Source organism: Caretta caretta, chromosome 9 (genome assembly GCF_965140235.1).
Source record: "Caretta caretta isolate rCarCar2 chromosome 9, rCarCar1.hap1, whole genome shotgun sequence".
Classification (NCBI taxonomy): Eukaryota; Metazoa; Chordata; order Testudines; family Cheloniidae; genus Caretta; species Caretta caretta.
In genome coordinates this window covers 51,079,026-51,100,492 of record NC_134214.1, presented here as the reverse complement: position 1 = coordinate 51,100,492, position 21,467 = coordinate 51,079,026, and the positions used below count along the sequence as shown (strand labels likewise).

Here is a 21,467-nt window from a genome sequence, read left to right as displayed (position 1 = left end):
GGCACTCTCTGAGCAGTCACTTTTAGTTGGTTTCTGATAGTGATGTCACTGTCCTTCCTGGCGTTCTGATTGGACACTAGGGTAGGTGACGCAAATAGTCACGATTGGTCAGGAGGCTCACTGCTGACGTAGACTGATGTTATTGGCCAGTACGGCCGGGCGATTGTTGAAGTGTGCGACTGTGATTGGCAAGGTGTGACTAGGGCCGCGGTCTGTGCCGCAGTCTGATTGGACCGCTCTCGTCGCCGGGTTCTGGTTCATATCTATGGTTACCGGTGACTGAGTCGTCGTCGCCGCTGCGGGACCCGGCCGAATTCCCCCGCGCTACCCCCAGACGAAGTGAGCCGCGTGCAGCCTCGGCGGGGAGCGAGGCCTCGCCGTCGTCATGGCCCCCAGCTGCCTCGGCCTTCTCTGCCTGCTGCTGCTCTACCTCCTCGGGGAGGCCAGCGCCGGGTGAGTGCGGCCGCGGGCGGGCGGGGATTCCGGGGGAGCGGGGCCTGTGGGGGCCTAGGTCCGCTCCTCGTAAGGGGGCGCGATCCCTTAGGCCGACTCCGAGCCCCCGCCTCCGGCCCTTCAGGCACCGACTAGCCCCCACCCTTCGCGGGCCTCCCCGGTCTCCGCCCACACCATTCCCCTCCTTCTCCTCCCACTCTCGCCCCGCCCACCCCAAGCAGCGACCAACCTCCACCCATCCCCTCCTCCCCCCCACAGCCCCCGACTATCTCGGGCCCCCATTCCTTACACCTGGCCTCTGCCTATCTCCCTGCCCCCCAACACCGCCCCGACTATCCTGGCCCCTCCCCAGCCCCCAACTATTCTGGCCCCCTGCTCCCACACCTGGTTCCCCATCCATCCCCTACACACATCCCCTGACAATCCCAGCCCCCCACTCCCACACCTGGCCCCTACCCAGCCCTCCCCCCCCCCCCCGGTCCCTGACAATCCCGACCCCTCACCTGGCCCCTGTCCATTCTTCATACACAGCTTCTGACTATCTTGGTCCTCCCATCTTCCAAACTTGGCCCCTGCCCATCCCCCACACACAGCCCCTTAAAATCCCAGCACACCATCCATCCCCCACACACAGCCTCTGACTATCCCGTTACACACGCACACCTACGCCCACAGTCAGTGTCGCCACCGCACACACACACGCTCTGTCTTTAGCCAGTCACTGAATGTCTCTGTGCTTCAATTCCTCCTCTGTAAAAGGGTGCTAATAGCACTGATTCAAACTCCCAGGTGTGCCAGGAGGATGCATTCATTATTGGTTGAGTTGTTTGGATGCTACAGTGGTGGTGGTGTTATATGAGTGATAGATGTGCTGCACATATGGAATAGTTCTATGTGGCAGAGGCCACAACTAGATGCTTATTTTGCTCTGTATTTCTCAGGAGGGATTTCTATAAGATTCTGGGAGTGTCCCGCAGTGCATCAGTAAAAGACATTAAAAAGGCCTATCGGAAACTGGCTTTGCAGCTTCATCCGGACCGAAACCCTGATGATCCACGAGCACAAGAAAAGTTCCAGGATCTGGGTGCTGCCTATGAGGTCAGTGAGTTAATCAGGTATCTGCTCCCAGTACTAACACAAACATGGTTTTCCTGTATTGTTGGCATCTCTGCCAATCTCATCGTTTGCGGGAGAGTGGAACAAGTGCTCTTTCCCAGTGACATCCTTGGAGCTGGCATTCATAGAATCATAGAATATCAGGGTTGGAAGGGATCTCAGGAGGTCATCTAGTCCAACCCCCTGCTCAAAGCAGGGCCAATCCCCAATTTTTGGCCCACATCCCTAAATGGCCCCCTCAAGAATTGAACTCACAACCCTGGGTTTAGCAGGTCAATACTCAAACCACTGAGCTATCTCTCCCCCAAATCAGGAGGAGTCAGCAATGATTACATTGCAGTATTGGTAACGAATTGTTGCAACAAAAGTGAAAAGACAGGTTTATTGACCAGAAACTGCAGTGGAGGTGAAAAATCATAAAGAGCCTGGTGTGTGTTAACCTGATTGCTGTCGCTGAGATTTCTAGCAGTGGTCAGAGGCCAACTTTTGGATTCTAATTTTCAGAGTTAAGTTATCCTCTCTTGCATGTTGTAGGAGAGAAGGAATGTTTCCTTTGAAGGAGTTTGCAAATTCCCATATAGGGATCTGGACATCTTGTTTCATTTTGCAGGAGATGTTGCAGTAGTTGATTTTCTGGGACCAAAGGCAGCTTGATTGCTGTGGATGCTCAGGATTTACGAGGACAGGTGGCTAAATTTTCTTCTCTAGAAAACAATATCTTATTCTTTCAGAGCACCAAAACTTTGGTGTAAAGTTAGTTCTCTCGCTGAGGAAGGGAAACTAGTGCATGATTAATAAAATGGACATCTCGATCCATTCTTTTGGAATCTTCAGACAGGATATGCTATTCTGGGATTTCATAGTTGTACCTGAAATAGATCATTTAAAATTATTTGTAGTTCCTCTGCCCTATTCCATCCCTAGCATTTGTCTCTAGGCTACTAGGATACAGGTTTGAAATTTGATTCCTGGTTGTCCTTAAGTTTGGAGCTGAAGCATGCTTCTAAGTCTTCAAACCTGTCAATGTGTAATGGAAATTGTCAGAATATGTGACAAATGATCAAACTCTGTGATACCTGGCTTTTATCGTCTGTTGCTTATGGCACAATTAATGTTTTCAGTCTTAAGCTGGTTTAAGGGTGTTCTCACTATGTGAGTTAATGTTCTCTTTATACTTCTTAAATCAATTAAGAGATTATTTGATTGTGGTGTATATAAGTACCTAGTTAGAAACATCTTCTCTCCCTGATCTGGGAGACAAAGGTATTGACAAAATCCCCTGGCTGAAATTTAAAATTAGATTAACTCAGGTTAGACATAGAATCAAACTAATAGTGAAGGCAAGATGTTTCAATGGTTAATTATCAACAAATATGGTGCTTTCTCACTTAAAGCCTTTACATTGACTGAATGTCCTTCTAAAAATGTGTTTCACTTCAGCCACAAGATACGGGCTTGATTCAGGCTTAATTACTGGCTGAAATTCTGTGGCCTGTGGTACGCAGGAGGTCAGACTAGATGATTGTAATGGTCCCTTCTGGCTTTCACATCTATTAAACCCATTTTGCAATCTGTATTTAATTCACAGAGTGAGAGAACATCCTTAAAAACTATTGTCTGTCACTTATGGTGCAACAGCACAGGTATTCCTCTTTTCGGCTGTTTGTGGCCCAGGAAAAGGAATTGAAGTCGGGGGCCCCTACCCAGTCAACTGAAGAATTTAGTGAGGTGCTAGCTGCCTGGGCTTTTTGTGGAATGCCAGGCAGAAGGAGAGGTGAGCCCTGCCATCCCAAATGCACTTTATGCAACCCTCATATTCATACTACCCCCCATGTTTAATATTGGACACACCTCAAATTATTGCAGGCTGGATCCTCCTATCTTAGGTGACTAACCAGCTGCTGCCCTTCCTCTTCCTCCTGTGCTCCTGTGGTTGGGGCTGTTTCTCTATCCCTTTCCATTCAAGCCTCAAGGGAGCAGAGAGAGGTCCCTGAGGAGGAACTGACAGTAATTTTCAGGTAGAGGAGGAGTGAGCAGCTGTCCTGGGCCAGCACATTATTTAGGTGTAAGAATCTATTTATTTGGTGTATGTATGTCTGTAAAACTTCTGGAGTAGATACTGTGCTGGAGAACAGATACGGATCACGCTTATGCTTCTGCAGTGGTTTAATGGTGGCCCTAATGCTGTGCAACTGACTAAGATCCGCAACTGTAGCCATTGCACATCTGGTGCTTTCCTCACTGTAGAAGCACTGTTGCACAGGTACATAGTCATGAGTGCATGAAAGGAGAAGATCTAGTTTTCAGTTAGACAATATGGGGAAGTTTTCTACTGGTCTTGCTGAGTTTGACCTCTTTTTAAAGCAAACTATTTGGTCACTTTGAATGGAAATTCTTAAATTATCCTGGGAAGTGGGTTTTTTTCTGTGTCTCTTGCAAACAGAAAATCATGAAATTCACCACTTCTTCAATGTGAAAAATATTTACCTATTTTCTTTCAAACTTAAAGTTCCAGATCTCTGAAGAATTACACACATGCTTAGCTTTACATTGATGACTAGTCCCATTTAAAATCAATGGGGCTACTAGCATGTGTAAGTCTTTGCAGCATGTGGGTCCTGACACTTTTGACTCCATTTCGTACAGTTAATTTTACTGTTTTCCCTGTATAATCAGGTTTCCATCTTTCTGTGCGTCTCAGACACAATAATAGCTTTAGAAAAATGGGAAAAGTATGATTGTAAATTCACAAAAATCAGCAGGGAGACTCGGGCACGTGTAGTCTTTGAAACATTAAACTCATTAATTTCTTTTTTAAGTTGACATGGTCAACTTGAAATTTAATCTCTTTAAGGCACCATGGTGGCACAACTAAATCCCATTAAGGAAACATAAAAATTCAGGTAACATCACCAATATTGACTCTTACATGTCCATTGTGTTCTTAAATATTTTGCAGAAATAAAATTAGAAAATATGATATGTGCAATGCAGCAGATTTAATGTTGCTGTTGGGCTCTTTAGTTCTTGCACTTCCTGACTGTGCAATCTTCGTATTGCATCAATGCAGTGTTTCTTGTGTGTGTTTACAAAAGGTGATGTGGGAACGTCTGAGTGGCATACAGAATTTACAAACTCACTCACATCGGACCTTGTTGTAAGTGCCTTCAACCAAGCAGTGTATATTTGTTAGCTGTGCATGTATGCACGGCCCATCTTCCCTCACTGTACATGTAGAATAAGGACCATCTGCAAATCTCCTGTTTAATTAAAACAAAATCACACAAAGCAGTAGCCCTCATTGAAAAGTATGGCCGTTTCATGTATCTGCCATTTTTACTATAGTGAGGTCTTAAAAAAAATAAAATTGGAGGAAAGGTCTGGTTCTTGCCTCCTCCCCCTAATTTAAAACCGTTTAACCAGTAGTATTCCAACTTTACAAAGCACTTCAGCTCTGGGCAGACCAAGCATGGAACACTCCAGTATGGAAGGTTTCTATTTTGGAAAGTATCAGAGGGGTAACCATGTTTGTCTGTATCCACAAAAACAATCCATCACTCTCACAGACCTTGGGAGGGAAGCCAGTCCTCACTTACAGACATCCCCCCAACCTGAAGCAAATACGCACCACAGAAACCAGCAACTACGCACCACAGAAACACTAACCCAGGAGCCAATCCCTGTAACAAACCCCATTGTCTACTCTGTCCCCATATCTACTCTGGCGACACCATCAGAGGACCCAACCACATCAGCTACACCATTGGGCTCATTCACCTGCTTATCAACTAATGTGATTTATGCCATCAAGTGCCAGCAATGCCCCTCTGCCATGTACATTTGCCAAACTGGACAGTCTCTATGTAAAAGAATAAATGGACACAAATCAGATATCAGGAATGGTAACATACAAAAGCCAATAGGAGAATGCTTCAATTTCCCTGGACATTCAATAACAGATTTAAAAGTAGCCATCCTTCAACAAAAAAACTTCAAAAACAGACTTCAAAGAGAAACTGCAGAGCTACAATTCATTTGCAAACTTAACACCGTTAATTTGGGCTTGAATAGGGAGTGGGAGTGGCTGGCTCACTACAAAAACAATTTTCCCTCTTTTGGTATTGACACTTCTTCATCAATTATTGGGAGTGGACCACATCCACCCTGACTGAATTGGCCTTGTCAACAATGGTTCTCCACTTGTAAAGTAACTCCCTTCTCTTCATGTACCAGTATATTTATGCCTGGATCTATAATTTTCATTCCATGCCTCTGAAGAATTGGGGTTTTTTACCCACAAAAGCTTATGCCCAAATAAATCTTAGTCTTTAAGGTGCTACCGGACGCCTCGTTATTTTGGAAAGTTATGAACGTGCCCCAACAGATGTAGTAAATATTTATCTGTTTAAGAGCCTAGCTATAGCTATTGCTGCTGGTAATTTTTCTAATACCAAGATAAATTAGCAAACAAAAGCTATATTTAGTGGCAGTTAAGGTTGCATCAGGATGTATGCTACCCTCTTGAAACCTGAAAAGCATGGAAATATGAAGTTAAAAGGAAATACTTGTGCCTTCCTTTTCACCTTAATATTGATTATAACACTGTCAATAACACACTCCAGTACTCCATAAGGCTTTTGCTTCCATCTCCAACAGATATCCAAAAGCTGTATGTATCCCAGCTTCATCAAACTCCCACTCTGATGCAAAACTTTTAACAGCCTCCTCATATGCTTTTGGATCAATGGATCAGTACATCTGATTGTCACACATTCCATGCATTTGGAAAGTTATTCCACCTTAATGCAGCTGAGGTCACTGCTTTCATGTTCTCTCTTGCTCTCTTCCCTCCCCTCCCTCACCCCATGTTGTCCCGGAAGTGAGTGCCAATGTTTGTGCCATGGCAGATTTATCGTCATATTTAGTGGCTTCACATCAGTGCTCAGACTTGAGATTTTGTCTAAAGTTTATAAAATGTTCTCGAGACAAATGCTCCTTCTGTATCACTGATATTAGAGCAAGGAGCAGGAGGAGCAGCAGCAATGTGGTTTACAAAGAAGGGTGACACACTTCTGTGAAAGACTGCCAAAAGGGCTGTATTTTTGGACTCTTACTGTTCTACCAATTCGTCTTCCATTGGACCACCATGAAAAATTGAAATAGTTTTGAATTATATTGTGTCTTGGTTTTTGCTGTTTCAATTAGATGAATGCAAAATAAAGGTTTATAGCTCTTGCTATACTGAAAACTTCTGCCTTAAAGGTAATTATGGAGTCATGACAATCTGTCTTGTTCCTCATTTCGGAATAACGGCAGGGTTCATTTCAAAAGCCTTGTCTAAATAACCTAGTTCGCTTACGCACTAATGTTTAGTGTCCCACATCCTCTGCCCTTCCAGGTGCTCTCAGACGAGGAGAAGAGAAAGCAGTACGACACATATGGCGAGGAGGGACTGAAGGATGGTCACCAGGGTTCCCATGGAGACATCTTCTCACAGTAAGCTTTCATCCTGGCAAACTGCTCTGCAGGCAGGGAAGACTAATTTTGTCCATAATATAAGGACACCAATACTACTTCACAGACTCCAGCACTGACCAGATGCTTTGTTATTAGTAGCCTGGATCTTCTCATTTTTCCCTGGTCAAAAGATAAATGAATCAGCACTGACAGCTAATGACAGAGGGTAATCTGAGAGGTGTATTCAACACTCATATCCTAGCTGCTGCTTTCACACACATGCCACCCCTTCTTCCACTGAGTAATGAGCATGAAGACCATGTTTGTTCTCTCTCCCCCCACAAACCAGCATTACTCACTTGGCAGATTTGCGAGTGTGAGTGAGATATAATAGATTTGTAATTGTATTAAATATGCAGAATCTTTCTTGTATCCTCTGGCAGTTAATTACACTGGCACAGATAATGGGTGGGGGGTTGGTTGTTTTTAAGGAAAACTGTACAGCATCTTTTCCTGGTTTTTACTGGTTTAAATACAGCAAAATCTGACCTCTTCATTCACTCACACTTCCAACAGCACCTCTGGCTTCAGGGTAAACCTGTGGATTATTCATTTCTAATAGAGATATCTTTGCTATAGTTGTCCTTTAGGGTGCCAGTATCTGCTGGTGTGGTCTGCTTGAAGGATGAGAGCAGCCCCTATTGACTAGTTTGACTGAATAAAAAGAAAGGCCATGCTTGGTTTCTGTCTCTTCCTCCACTAAACACTCTGCCAGCTAGGGCTGGATTCCCCTAAAGGCAGTTAATGCACTTTTGAAGACCCCTCAGTGTCCACCCTCAAATATTGCCCTTGTCTGAACTTCGGTACTGCATAGAAGGATGTCCCAGTGGTTAGGGCTCTAGCCTAGGATTTCGGAGACCTGGGTTCAATTTCCTACTTCACCTCAGGCTTTCTTTGTGAGGATGCAAGTCACTTAGCCTCTCAGTGCTTCAGTCCCCATCTGTATATGAGGTTTATAGCACTTCCTGCTTTACAGGAGATAAATATGTTAGACTGTGAAGCACTCCGATACTAGGGTTACTGGGGCCATATAAGTACCTTAGATGTGGTGCCAAAAATTTATTCCCAGCTGTGATGACTTTGAGGCAATCTCTTCTGAAATAACTGATTTCTGTTCGTTTTTGAAAGCACGCGACTTGTGTTTGAAGGAATATCAGCCAATGGTCAATTTGCTTAACAGTGCATCTTATGTGGTGGTGAGAAAAGTCTTCAAGGGAGCCTATTGCTGCATTTGATCTCTGTGTTCTAACAGAGATCCTGTTTGTAAAGCCACATAGCTGGAGTGAACTTAAACTTCTTCCTGAATTAATGAATGTCCATTACTCTGTAGCTTTTTTGGGGACTTTGGTTTCATGTTTGGAGGAAGTCCTCGTCAGCAAGACAGGAATATTCCACGAGGAAGTGACATCATTGTGGACCTGGAAGTTACACTGGAGGAAGTGTATTCAGGAAACTTTGTGGAAGTAAGTGTAACAGTCTATTTCTGCGGCCTCCCCGTTCAACCCTTGAGCTTGCTGGTGACTGCTGGCTTAACTGTTGGTGGGAATAGTGCATTCTTAGAAAGAAATGGAAATGGGTTACTTCCTAACAGTGTGTCTGAGGAGAGGTGAGGTACAACACAGACATGGGTGAGAGGCAATGCTGGGATTTCTTATGCTCTGCATCCTCCTGTTGCTGCCAAGTAACCTGGTACTGTTCTTGGAACCAAAAGCACTGTGGGGAAAGGGAAGTTCCCAGGTAGGTCACTTTGAAACCCAATGGAAAGCTGCAGCAAAGAGATGAAACATTAAACGAGATGTAAGCTTATTTAGTCTCTTGAAGTCAGGTCCTCTCATATCAAATCCTGCCTCTTTCAACAAAGTAGTTGCCACACTATTAATCTAACTTAATTTTTACATGGCCAAGCATCTCTGTCACAACAGACATCTAACATTCTGTGGTTAGCAAATATACGATGATTTCATTTAAATTTGTTTGTCTCTAAGGTGCCACAGGTACTCCTTTTCTTTCATTTAACTAGTTATGTCTCTGATGCTGGCAATCCCCAGTACAGAATTAAATGCAAAAAAGCTATATTAATCGAGCATTAGAGTTGAGGGTTCAAGTATGTAAATCAGGCAACTCAAAATTACGGTTCCCAAGGTAATTAACCATTAACTTAAGGGGTTTGTGTATCTACACTGCAGTCAGGTGTGATTGCATCACATGTTGCAACAAGCTAGCCATTGAAGTATGCCCTGGGTGGATATGGTTATCTTCACTGCTAATGTTACTGGAGCTACCTTTGATCTACCTAGATTACACATGCTGTGATCACACCTCCCAGCTGCAGTGTATATATGCCCAGTGTGTGTAAACAGCAATATACAATATTGTATATGAACTGTATACCTTAATATATAAAGTATGACCAAATCGTGGTAGATTTAGGAACTATAACTTAATTTCCTGAATCTCAACATTGATTAACACAGTTTTCACGTTTCATTTCCTTGGGTTCTTCAATGTAAAAAATTATTTGTTTTCCCATCCAAATAATATGGAAATGGACACACATGCACATCAGAAGTACTTGCATCTGGACATAGAAATCCTGTTAGACCTCAAACCCAGTAAAAAACAGTTATAAAGGTATGCTTTGAAATAAAGCCAGGAGCTTAGCACTGTGGCATACTGTTAAAAAGAAGAATCATCAAGTACTGCACTTGCACAGCTTGCAGTCTTCAGGTGTTGTCTTCAGTGACAAGTGCCTCAGCCGGATTTAAATCAAGCTTGTTCAGAGATGTGAATATGGAAGAAAAAAAAAAATTCTAAAAATATCTTTACAGAAAAAACTTTCCTAGTCACTGTAAAATGAATGGAATTTTAGCCAGGTTCCCAAAATAATTCATTGAAGGCATCAGATGTTTCAGTCTGTTACCATTTTTATTTAGAAAGGTGGATAAGCATTGGGAAGCAGGCTTAAAAGGAACATGACTATAACAGGGACACAGTGGGTTTTCAGGTAGTGAACTGAAGACTGTATTCAGGAAGGCATTTCCAAGATCAAAGGCAATTGTTTTGGGTACAGCACAGATATCATGGGGCTTGTTGTCTAGAATGTTGCTTGAAGGAACTCAGCTATTTGCAAAGCCTCGAGATCATTATACAGTGTGACTGCTTGATATGAAACTGCTGTATGTGTTTCTTGCAGGTTGTTAGGAACAAGCCAGTGGCCAGGCAGGCTCCTGGCAAACGGAAATGCAACTGCCGGCAGGAGATGAGGACCACCCAGCTAGGCCCTGGGCGTTTCCAGATGACTCAAGAAGTTGTCTGTGATGAGTGTCCCAATGTCAAGTGAGTGTTGTGTTTCTGCCCTATACTGTGATATGGATAGCTAATCACAACTGGCCACTAGATGGGGGAAGGACATGCATGTGTGACCAGTATGACCCATGTGGCGGGGTGGCTTATTGGGAAACAGCAGCTGGTTTTATCGTATACTTTGCAGTTGTGGCAGGAATGAGAAACCGGATTAGGTAGATGATTTTTCTAATTTGCATTTTTTAGCTCCACTCTCCTTGACTTTACACCCATCTAAAGAGGCCATTCTGCACTGCTGTGAAAGAGGCTAAAGTTGGACAGGAGTACTATTGGGATATGTGGAGGTGGGGACTGCTGAAGTAGTAGTGTACATGGGATCATGGGATGGTTTCAGTAGCTTAGCTCTTTGCTGTCTTTGATGGTTGACCAGTGGAGACAGAGTAAGAGACACCTTTTGCCCTCCACTCTGCGTAGTGGGTAGTAAATGATGGAAGCAGCAGGCCACTGTGGGAGTAGCCTGTGCTAGTCCAATAAAATGAGTAAAACCTGTCTTCTTGCTGAGCACAGCATCCACTCTTCTATTTTGTTTCTCTTTATCTCCCCAGGCTTGTGAATGAAGAGCGAACACTAGAGGTAGAGATAGAGCCAGGCGTGAGGGATGACATGGAGTACCCCTTCATCGGGGAAGGTATGGCACTAGCTGCCGCCATAAAGATCAGCTCTGGTAACACTAGGATGATTATGATGAGGGCAGCATTCAGGAATCTCAGTGCTTGCTGTGGGGTATTGTTTTGAACTTGCCCCTTTTTAAGCCGTTGGTTTGTCCTATGCATTCTCTCAATCTAGAGACTGCACCCTGCAGTCAATTTTAGTAACGCTCTGCTCAAAGAGTTCAGCCCCCTTGCTTTTATATTGGACATCTGGAAACAGGAAGGGAAAGCATTCCTATCAGAAAGAAGACCTGTGACATACGTCTGCCATAATGCTCAGCTCTATTTGAAGTGTGTATGCAAGTCCCCTGGCCCAAGCATGTGGAGTCTTTCGCCATTATCACTTGTTCAGATCTGACAGAGTCAAAGCAGGAAGCCGAAAGGGAAAACATAGCAGAATGCTAAATCCTACATCACTGCACCCTATGCCTGAGCTCGCCCTTGACGTTCCAAGGGGGCTGAAAGGTACGTGCTTCAGAAACAGACCCAGTTTCTGCCTAGAACCTGCTTTATCAGCAAGTCTCCATTATGCAAAAATTTTTCTTCTAGCCATTTAACAGAATTAACTAATATGACTTCATGTCCCAATAAACCCTTGGTTGCCTTTAGTCATCAAAGTGAGCTGCAGTGCTACACAGTATCTCAACTATAGCTGTATAGGTTTTGGATAATCCACGTTGTCACAGTTCATGGCAGTGGCTCCTGTGCTCCTTCACTTTGGTCCCTCAACAGCACCCATTTAGAGGTTTCCAGCTTCTAAAAAGTCATCTCTCTAGGGCAGAGGCCCACATCTCACTCCGTTCTGACTGAGGGATCTTCAAGGCTGCGCAGTTCCCGTTCTACACTGTGATGTCAACAGCAAGCCAGACTGCCCAAAAGACCAGGATCTGCGCTTTGCTTTCTCTCCAGAGGTTATGACTAGTCTATTCCCCACGGTTATAAGTTACCACATAGCTCTTTCTTAGCAAGCATATTTATTGTTAAGGTGAAAGTATTACAGAGAAAACATATTAAAAAAAAAAAATAAAAGAACCTACCCAGATGCTAAAAAGCTTACCAGGAGTCTGGCTCTGGTAGGTGTTAGTCCTTCAATACCCACAACTAGGTTTTCTCTGTGGTTACAAGTTCATAACTCTCAGATTCAGAACCAGAACCCAGGCTGAGCAGTTCAGCTGGTTTTGTACAGTTCAGGCCTTTGATCTCATCTCTGGGAACAGGTAATCGGAAGACAATGATCTGCTCCTCAGGGCGTAGCTTCAGAAGGCTGGGTTTTCACATAGCCAGAGGGGAAGAATTTGCATCAACCTCTCCCTAGGTATTCCCCTGGAAATCCCCTTAATATTAATTGTCCCTCCAAATCCATTCATCTGGCACATTTTTAATATAGTCCTTTGAACTTCAAAGTCTCACATCTGTCCGCTCTCTTCCCCCATCCCCTCCATCCAGAGAGGTTACATATAATTGCAACTGACAACCACAATAATACATAAACCATTCATTTAACACAATGGGTCTCAAAGATACTTAAACTTTATTCAATAAAGTATCCCAAGGGTGTGGCAGGACACTGCCATATCTGTCACGCACACAGTCTGTAGGTGACTCTTCTGCACTAATTTCATGCTCCAGTGTTCATTGAGACATGACTCCAAAAGTCTGGGGTCTTCCATCTAAGAATGCTGCATGTAGGTAGGGAGTCTTTCATAAAAATGGTGTGGGTTTTTTCAGGTTAGAAGAAGAATACGAGACCAAGCCATCTAGTGAGCCGAGTCTCTCTGATGTCAGACAAGCTGGCTAATTGCTGGTGAAGCCCCAGTTGATGACTTAGTGTAACACACCATTTCTAACTTACTTCCACAGGTGAACCCCATGTAGATGGGGAGCCAGGTGACTTACGCTTCCGAATAAAAGTTCTCAAGTAAGTAACCTGCCTAGCTAACCCACTTCTCTCCTGGCTACGAGACAGAAAACTTACCAGTGTCTTTTGTATCAGTTTTGCAGTTCAAATGGCACCTGTTACCCAGCAGCAGCATCAGTGAGGCAAGAAAGCCAATCCTCTGATGGTTTTAATGGAGGGCTGGAGGCAGGACTCTGCAGAGAGTGTCATATGTTAAGGGTGTTAGAATACTTTGAGATTATTGCCAGCTGTTCACAGGATTTTTGTTTTGTTTGGCCCAAAATCTAAGATTAGATGGTAGCTCCTGGATGAATCACATGGTATTTTGACACTCCTCTCCACTTCTTGCCCTGTGAATGGAACAGGAAATGGAACACGTCGCTAGAACAGGAAAAAGGAAGCTGCTGGATGAGTCATGTGGGACTGCCTGACAAAGCTCTCGTGTCCCAGGTCCCTCTTTGTGCCAGCTGTCAAAGGTTACAGGGGTGCATAAGGGTTACAGGGATCCTCTCATCTGTGATCTACATAGTAGTTCACTAGAGAATGTAATGGAAGGTCTCTAATGAAAGTCTGTGTCACACTGGTCATTATAACCATTGTGAGATGTATGTATGGAAAATGTGAGAAGTGAGGTCTGTATGTGATGGTGTGCAGTGCAGTCCAGACCAGTGAGGAGTTTTGTCACCACTTGCCCTGCAACCATGGCTGCCTTACAATGCTTTACCGCTGTAGCTTCCAGCCTGGGATGCTCACAAGCAGCTACTTGCATGCAGGTCGCATCCTGAGTTTCTATGTGCTGGACATCCCTGGGTTAGCAGCTCTGACCCCAGCAGCCTGTCTACAGCCCCACTGTGACTTCCGCCAGCCTTGGTTACACTTGCTTTCTCTGTTTTATGTTACACAGAGCTGTGTTCTAAGGTGCAACACAGAACTGTTCCTTTGGGACCAGCAGGCCTGGTAAATCTGTGAGTGTCCAATGGAGATGGGGCTGGAAACTGCAGGGGGACACTTGGAGGATGCGGGGGCTAGAGTGTGCCTATCACACCTCTCCCCTCCTTTCAGTTCACAGGGCAAGATTCTTAGTAATGCACATCCCCTAGCACAGGAAAAGGAAGCTGAATCAGGCTTATGAATGTCTTCTCCACTCTTCTGAGATTTATGTGAACTCTTCAAGCCTTTTCATAAATGGAGGGAAGCAAGTAACCTAGAGGTCCTGAATAATTGACTTTTCAGTTCTGTGCCTGAATGGAAATATTTAAAAAAAAAAAAAAAAAATCAGTTCCTTTTGAACCGATTCTGAATTTTTCTCGCCAAAATGAAAAATTGAAAAGCTTTGTTCAGGTTGAAATGAAACATTTCAAATGTCAAATTGAAACAACATCTTTGACACTTTTATTCTCCGTTCTTTTTCAGCCAAAACAGTTCGTTGAATTCAACCTGAACTCATTCTTTGTTTCAGTGCCATGAAAAATGCATATTTCTGTGACTTTACTATTTCCCAAAACAATTTCGCTCAGCTCTAGTCCTGACTTTTGCAGAAGAGGTGAGGTGAGAGGTCAACGGTTCAAGTTCCTATGCTCTGTTCACAGGCACCCTGTCTTTGAAAGAAGAGGGGATGATTTGTATACAAACGTCACTATCTCGCTGGTCGAGGCACTGATAGGCTTTGAAATGGATATTGCCCATTTAGATGGGCACAAGGTGAGGCAAGAGTTTTCTTTCATGTTCTCTACAAGCAAAATTATTTCAGTAATGAATTCCCTGTTCCCCACAGGGACTTGTCCACTTCTAGTTGCAGCTGTTGACCCTAGACAATCTTGTCTCATCCAGAGATTTTAAAAAGACCCATTTTGACTATCTGGAGTCTGCTCCAGAAGCTACAAGTGAGGGCACAGTCATTGGTTAGCCTCCAGGCTAGAGGGCATGTGCTGGCATATGTTGTCCTAAGCTCTGTGTCAGTGCTCTTACGTGTCCTGGTACTGAATATTACTGGCTTTGTGGCATATTCAGTATTGAGCATGCCTGTCTAATATTGCCATAAAGGAAATTTAGGATAACCGGATACTAACACTGTTCTCAATTTTCCCTTGCTTTGTAGGTTCATGTTGCCCGGGATAAAATCACAAAACCTGGGGCCAAACTGTGGAAAAAAGGAGAAGGTCTTCCAAACTTTGATAACAACAACATCAAAGGCTCACTGATAATTACTTTTGATGTGGATTTCCCCAAAGAGCAGCTGACAGATGAACAGCGGGAAGGTTTGTGCTTTAAAAACCTACCACATCATCTCAGAATTTTCTGAACAATGATAGAGCTTTGTCATGCGATTTAAGATAACCGCCTGTAGGGATCAGGAAGGAATTCTCTCCCCCCACCCCTGCATACAGCATAATACAGGGATGGCCAACCTGCGACTCCGGAGCCACATGCGGCTCTTCAGAGTTAATATGCAGCTCCTTGTATAGGCACCAACTCCGGGGCTGGAGCTACAGGTGCCAGCTTTCCAATGGGCAAGGGGATGTTCACTGTTCAACCCCCTGGCTTTGCCCCCACTTGTACCCCTTCCCACCCCCCTCCCCTGATCCTGCCATGCCGTCGCTCCTCCTCCTATCCCCAGAGTCTCCTGCATGCCACAAAACAGCTGATCAGGAGGTGCGGGAAGGGAGGGGGAGGTGCTGATCAGTGGGGCTGCCAGTGTGTGGGAGGCACTGGGACAGGGGGAGCTGATGATGTGGGGGCTGCTGAAGTATTACTGTGGCTCTTTGGCAATGTACATTGGTAAATTCTGGCTCCTTCTCAGGCTCAGGTTGGCCACCCTGGCACAATGTAATTGGCTAGGTGCACTGTGGGCAATTTCTTCTTTCCTCTGAAGCATCTGGTTTCAGTTGCTGTACTTGGATGCCTACCAGATTAGGTTAGATGGACCACTGGTCTGATATTTGTATAGCATTGACAAGTCTGGAGCCGCTTCAAAGCTCCCATCCAAGGGACAGATTGCACCCTTGTTGGAGATGGGTTAGAACTGGACCTAGCCCTGCACTGGCTTCACCCTTGTTAGAATGGTATCTCAGACTTAACAGCACAGTTTCCCAGCATCTCCCTCCACTTCTCTTTGGCGTTGGGTATTGCTCTGACGTTAAGGTGGAAGCTGCTGTGCTGCATCAGGAAATAAATGCTTTTTCCCCACCTCTTTTTACCCTAAGCACATAGGCCAAGTCTATGCAGGAATGCTGAGGAAAATCAGCTATCGCTATGAAATCGACATGCATAAATTATAACCTGTTAACCCCCACCCCTCTGATGCTCTCACACAGGAGTAAAGTGGACTTAGTTTGCTGCAACTTAATCCTCTTTAGAGGATGAATGTCTGAGCTAAATTGAGGGTGAAGATTGGCAGGCCAGGTAGCTCTCATAAAGTTGGGGGCAGGACAGAGAAGGATCATCTTTAGCCCCCACTTCTTCACAGCTTCTGAAACACTGCTATCAGAAAGAAAAGGAGTACTTGTGGCACCTTAGAGACTAACAAATGTATTTGAGCATAAGCTTAGACTAACATGGCTGCTACTCTGAAACCTGTCATACTGCTAGAAGAACCTTCTTCTCCCCACACCCCATCCCCGCACCTGCAGCAGGCGTTGCTCCTGTACTCCAGGCAGTAGCAGAGAGGAGTTCCTCTTCCACATATCCCTCCAGTGGGGATGATGGAAACCATGTTCTGCCACTAATAGGGGAAGGAATTGGATCCTTGCACAGTTAAGTATGGATGCTCCAAGAGAGACTCTTTTCTCCCACTTCCAAAGCAGCTTAGAGGGAAGCATCTGGACTACCTTTGGGCTTGCTCAGGGCCACCACACGCATTTTTCTGAAGATACTGTCTGCCAGGAGTCTCCCTCCTGGGCATCTGCCTCCTAGTGTGAGAATGGCAGAACTACATCTCCCAGAGTTTGTAGAGTGGAAGCCAGCCCCTTAGTGGTGTCGTGTGCCACCATCAGAGTGTAGAAATGCTGCCTTGAGAATATTCCAGTCGCTTCCTTCTTGACTAGTCAGTGAGGGAGCTCCTGACAGCTGCAGCACCAGCATCCTTTCAGTCCTTTCCCTGCTCCTGTTGATTCTGTGGCTGATTTTAAAAGTGTGAGGTCTCTGCCTCATGCTCTCCATCACTTTTTTGGATGGGTGCTGCAGCTTTGGCTCTCTTCCCAGGTGTTTTTCTGTTTTCCCCAGGAGCCTTGTCTCCAGTGCATTGTTGCTTGCTCTGATCTGTGCTGGGCTTTCAGAGCCCCTCTTTCTCTTTGGCATATATGTCAGAGGAGGAAGAAAGGCTGCTCTGCCAGCATAGCAGAGCGATGTCCCTGACTAGGATTGGGTCACAATGCGCAGGGGCATGAAGAATGCTTGCAAATGTCACTCCGCACTTAAAAAGCATGGGGATGGGAATTCCATTCAACCCATGCCGGAGAGAGAGATTCTGTCGGTTTGGCACAAGGCTAGTGCAAAATGCCCTGCAGAATAAATCCTGAGTCAATGAAGTCTGTGTACTGAGACTTGGTACTAGTGCACACTCTGTTGCCTGCCACGAAGTCTTGTTGGGTAGTTTCCCATCTAGAATTCATGGCACATCTCCCCCAAAGCAAAGAGCTCCTCCAAGTGTCAGCCCCATCTCACGTATAGCACTTGAAGGCAGTGGCATTGCATTCCAGCCCATCTAAGGAGGTGGAGCCTTCACTAAAGAAACGAAGGCAGGAGGGGCCATTAGGTCTCCATCAAGAGCCCTGGATTTCCCTCTCCTGTATTAGTGCACTGGAAGCAGAGGGAGTGATGGTGCTTTTTGGTTACCAGCTGTGCTTGGCAATCTTGCCTGGACACTGTCCTATGCAAGGCTGCTACAGAGCACTCAGTGGCACTCCTCCTGTCCTTCAGGGAGGGTGGGTGACTGTGCAGGCTGGATCTCTCTGTTCATAGGAACTCTAGGATACTTCCCTAGAGTTCTCGAGGATACTTTGTTGCAGGGAGCAGCGCTGCCAATGTTGTGTCTCTTGGGCCGGTGTCAGTGCTCCAGGGTTGAGCAAGATATGTGGAGGTAGCTGAAGCGTAACTGCACTGGCTGGGCCTTCATGTGTTCTCAGCTGACTGACGATGAACACCACTCTGGAGGATGTCAGAAGATCAACCCACGTCTCCCCTGGGCTACTGGAGGCATTAGGGGATCGACAACATAACTTGACTGTCTGTCTGAATGGCAGCTGTGCGCCTAAATATTCAAGAAATACTTAGTCCTGTACTTTTCTGTTTATCTAGCGAGGGGAAAAATTCCTTCCTTTTCTCATTCTTGGCCACTGGCCCTTCTGTTTGTAATGTTAAGTGCACCTTCTTTTGAGGCGTCTCATGAGCTTCTTTTGCTCCAGCAGTGAGAATCCTGCCGGAGGGCATCTCCTAAAGATGGGAAAACTATCTCCTTATTCTGCTTCTCTGGTGTCCCTTTGACCAGATTCTCTGCCACCTGCCAGCCAGAGATTACTTCCTAGAGGGTTCCTATGCTTACACCTGAGCTCTATACTTATATTGCTTCTCTTTGAATTGGCTTTATTACTCTTTTGGAGCTTTAACGTCTGTGCAGCTGAAGGAGCAGGCTGGACTGTTCAGAGGGGAGCAAGCAACGTGCAGCACTCCACAGGGTTAAAAGTCTAAGTGAAGTAGGATTTCTGCTGCTTTCATGTCAGGAAGCTGAGATCCAGGAGAGAGAGCGTCAGACCAGCAGAGCTGTACACACTCTTTCCTATCTCCCCTGCTCCCACCCATGTCTTGCAGTCTAGGCCACTAGGTGGAGGAGATGCAGGTCTGTCTGTCTTTCCCTTAATACAGTGACCCACATAGGTGGGATATTGTGTTGCGAGTGCTAACCAGTGCATCTGACACCCCATGCCAGCCAATCAGATCCCAGCCCTCACTTTCAGACAAGACGTGGATATAGACAGGACATCAGAATACAACTTCAAAATAATCCATTGAAATAGTCTTAAACATGACTTTACTAAGTGTGGTATCCATATTAATATGTAAAGAAAACAGTCTAGTATTTCACTGGGTAAGTGGATTGTTCTAGCAACACAGGAGGCCAGAGAATGTATCCTGGGCTCGACTTTTCTCCCATGCCGCTGGGATCTCGGGGTGGTGTGTTAGTATGTGTGTGAGAATCTTGAGCATCTCCTCCAGCCTCTTTTGTCTCCACCCCACCCCCATCTGCTGCCTTGCTTAGTTTGTAGCAGAGGTGACTGTCTCATTGGGTCCCAGCCCTTTTGTGTTTCAGCCTATTCTGTGTTGTGGGAGGACGTGTAAGAAGGCTTTAATATAACAGCATTATCCACTTAGCGCCACCTCTCCTTATGAGAATGGACTTGTACTGCCCTTCTGTTTAACTGTCCAGTGAGATAGTTGGACTGCCAGATGTTTGTATTCCATTGCTTAGATGTGCCAGCTGGGATGCCCAAGTGGCTTCTGTGTCAAGTCAGATATGTAAATATTGTCGGGGTTTTTCATGCTGTGTGGTAACTGTTCCTTTTCTATGGCAGGTCTCAAACAGCTGTTGAAACAAGCATCTGTGCAGAAGGTGTACAATGGACTGCAGGGATACTAACACAACAAATTGGACTTGATTGCAAATGAAAAGTGAAATCAGTGATATTTATTTGCAGTCTTCTGCCCATTGTAGAACAAAAAGGAGGGAAATGGAGCGATGGTTCAAGCAGATTTTTGCAAATGGTGAAGGTTGTCAGATGGCTTAAGGAAAATATTTCCTTTTTCAGGGCATAACTGGTGCTGCCTATAGAGTTCCCGGTATTGGAGCAGTGAGCAAAGCCCCTAAGCAAAGAAAATGGGGGCAGGGGGGTGTTAAACTCAGTGCAAATTGGAAATTCTGGTTTTTAAATATATTTTGATGTTACTTTTCTTGACCCTCTCAATGTATTTTCCTCGTTTCTCTTTGTCTCTCATGTTGATCTTCCCCTAACATTTCCTCTCAGTCCCTCCCCACAGAGCCTAATGGTCTGTATTCTTTCAGAACACACAACTCCACTGAAAGAGGTCAGTTTCTATTAGAAGTGAACTGAGTGAGGGCCTTGGGAGCGGCTACAGAGGCATTGGATGGAGTTCTGAAGGCAGTGGTGAAGATGGCCTCTTCAGTCCTCTTCTGACTCTCTTAATGCCAAAAATAGTCTCTTGCCTGCAAAATTCACACAAAGTTTCAAGCCAGAACTGAGTCTGGTCTTTGAAAATATCAGCAATCACCTTGCCCTTTCTTTGCTTTATAGAGCTCTAAAAAAAAAAAAAAAAAACCCGTCTCTTCCTGTGCCCAGACTATAACTCTGTTAGGAATTCTTCCCACTCCCCCATCTCCTTGCACACAAAGGCTTGGTTGGAATAGTTTGGTATCCCCTGCACTTAGTCCTCCAAGAGAACAGGTGCAACAGGGAGCACTGTAATAAAACTGCTCAAAGTTTAATGGCAATTGACTAGCTATGCATCTAAGTAGAACTGGCTCTATTGTAGCAGCAGGCATTTGGTCTCTGAAGAAGGCTCTGCCCTAATGAAAATAGGTGTGTGACCTACAAGCTGTGCTACGTTTGATTGATAATAAATGCAACAGCTCTGCAGCCTCTTAGCTGGAGAGGAGGGCTGTGCTGCTGGGTTGGGAGAGTTTTCTCTGGCCCTTTCTGGTGTCCTTTGTGAGGGAGAGTAGGCTCTGCTCACTTAGTTTGGCTGCCCATGGCGGTGTGCCATTGTGTGTTCCAGCATGCTGGGAAGCCATAGCTGAAAAAGCCTTGAAGCACATACAGATGGAGAAACTGGCTGTGTGGCACTTCATTCCATGCGGGTAAAGGGTGAGAAATGGCAGCCAGCTAATCCCACCTCCTTTCCTCTGCTCTGCTCGGGGCTAGTGCTGACCCTCACAGAGTAGAATGTACATGCTCCCTTCTGCAGTGCTGCTTTCCTCTCCCCTGAAAAGCCAACACTCTCCACCCCTCTCTCTGCACTGTAGCCCTGTAAGAGAGACTTTGGGGCCTTTTTACTCGAGGCAGAAGAGCTGAGATTCAAGTTTAGTTTTCTTAAATATATCCTGAGTAGCACAAACATAAAGCGCTTGGGAACAGCTCAGTGCCTCTCTCCCCTGGCCTACTGCTCCCCAATCCCCTGTGGTGTTAGACAATGGCAGGGGGAAATGCTGTTTCTCCCATCTGCTGCTCTGGGATCTGTTGCAACTAGGTTTTTCCTCACTATCTTCCAATCATAGAGGCGCCTCTGTTTTTGCTCTCTCTAGTGCAGCATTTCTCAAATGCGGCCACGAGAGGCTTTTTGTTTGGCCACAACAGCTTCCTGGGCGGTAATGGGGGGGGAAACAGGGACAAAGTATCTGCCTCTCCTCCTCCCTCCCTATTGCTCCTGGATGCGCTGCCCTGCAGTGACTCTAGAGACTGGTG

The 21,467-nt window shown here is 45.3% G+C and overlaps 1 protein-coding gene across 1 annotated transcript; it reads left to right on the top strand.

Annotated features, from left to right (window-relative positions):
- The first annotated feature begins 203 nt into the window (after positions 1-203).
- DNAJB11 (DnaJ heat shock protein family (Hsp40) member B11) lies at positions 204-19,938 on the top strand. Its single transcript, XM_048862967.2, has 10 exons — positions 204-453; positions 1,395-1,551; positions 6,968-7,065; positions 8,417-8,549; positions 10,280-10,422; positions 10,995-11,077; positions 12,960-13,017; positions 14,586-14,697; positions 15,095-15,254; positions 19,563-19,938. The coding sequence occupies exons 1-10, from the start codon at positions 386-388 to the stop codon at positions 19,625-19,627; spliced, it is 1,077 nt and encodes a 358-aa protein (XP_048718924.1). The 5' UTR covers positions 204-385; the 3' UTR covers positions 19,628-19,938.
- The last annotated feature ends 1,529 nt before the right edge of the window (positions 19,939-21,467 follow it).

Coding starts and splice junctions, on each gene's coding strand:
- DNAJB11 (XM_048862967.2), top strand. CDS start 386: ATGGCCCCCAGCTGCCTCGGCCTTCTCTGCCTGCTGCTGCTCTACCTC. Junction 1,552..6,967: donor ATCTGGGTGCTGCCTATGAG/GTCAGTGAGTTA, acceptor CTGCCCTTCCAG/GTGCTCTCAGACGAGGAGAA. Junction 11,078..12,959: donor GTACCCCTTCATCGGGGAAG/GTATGGCACTAG, acceptor TTACTTCCACAG/GTGAACCCCATGTAGATGGG.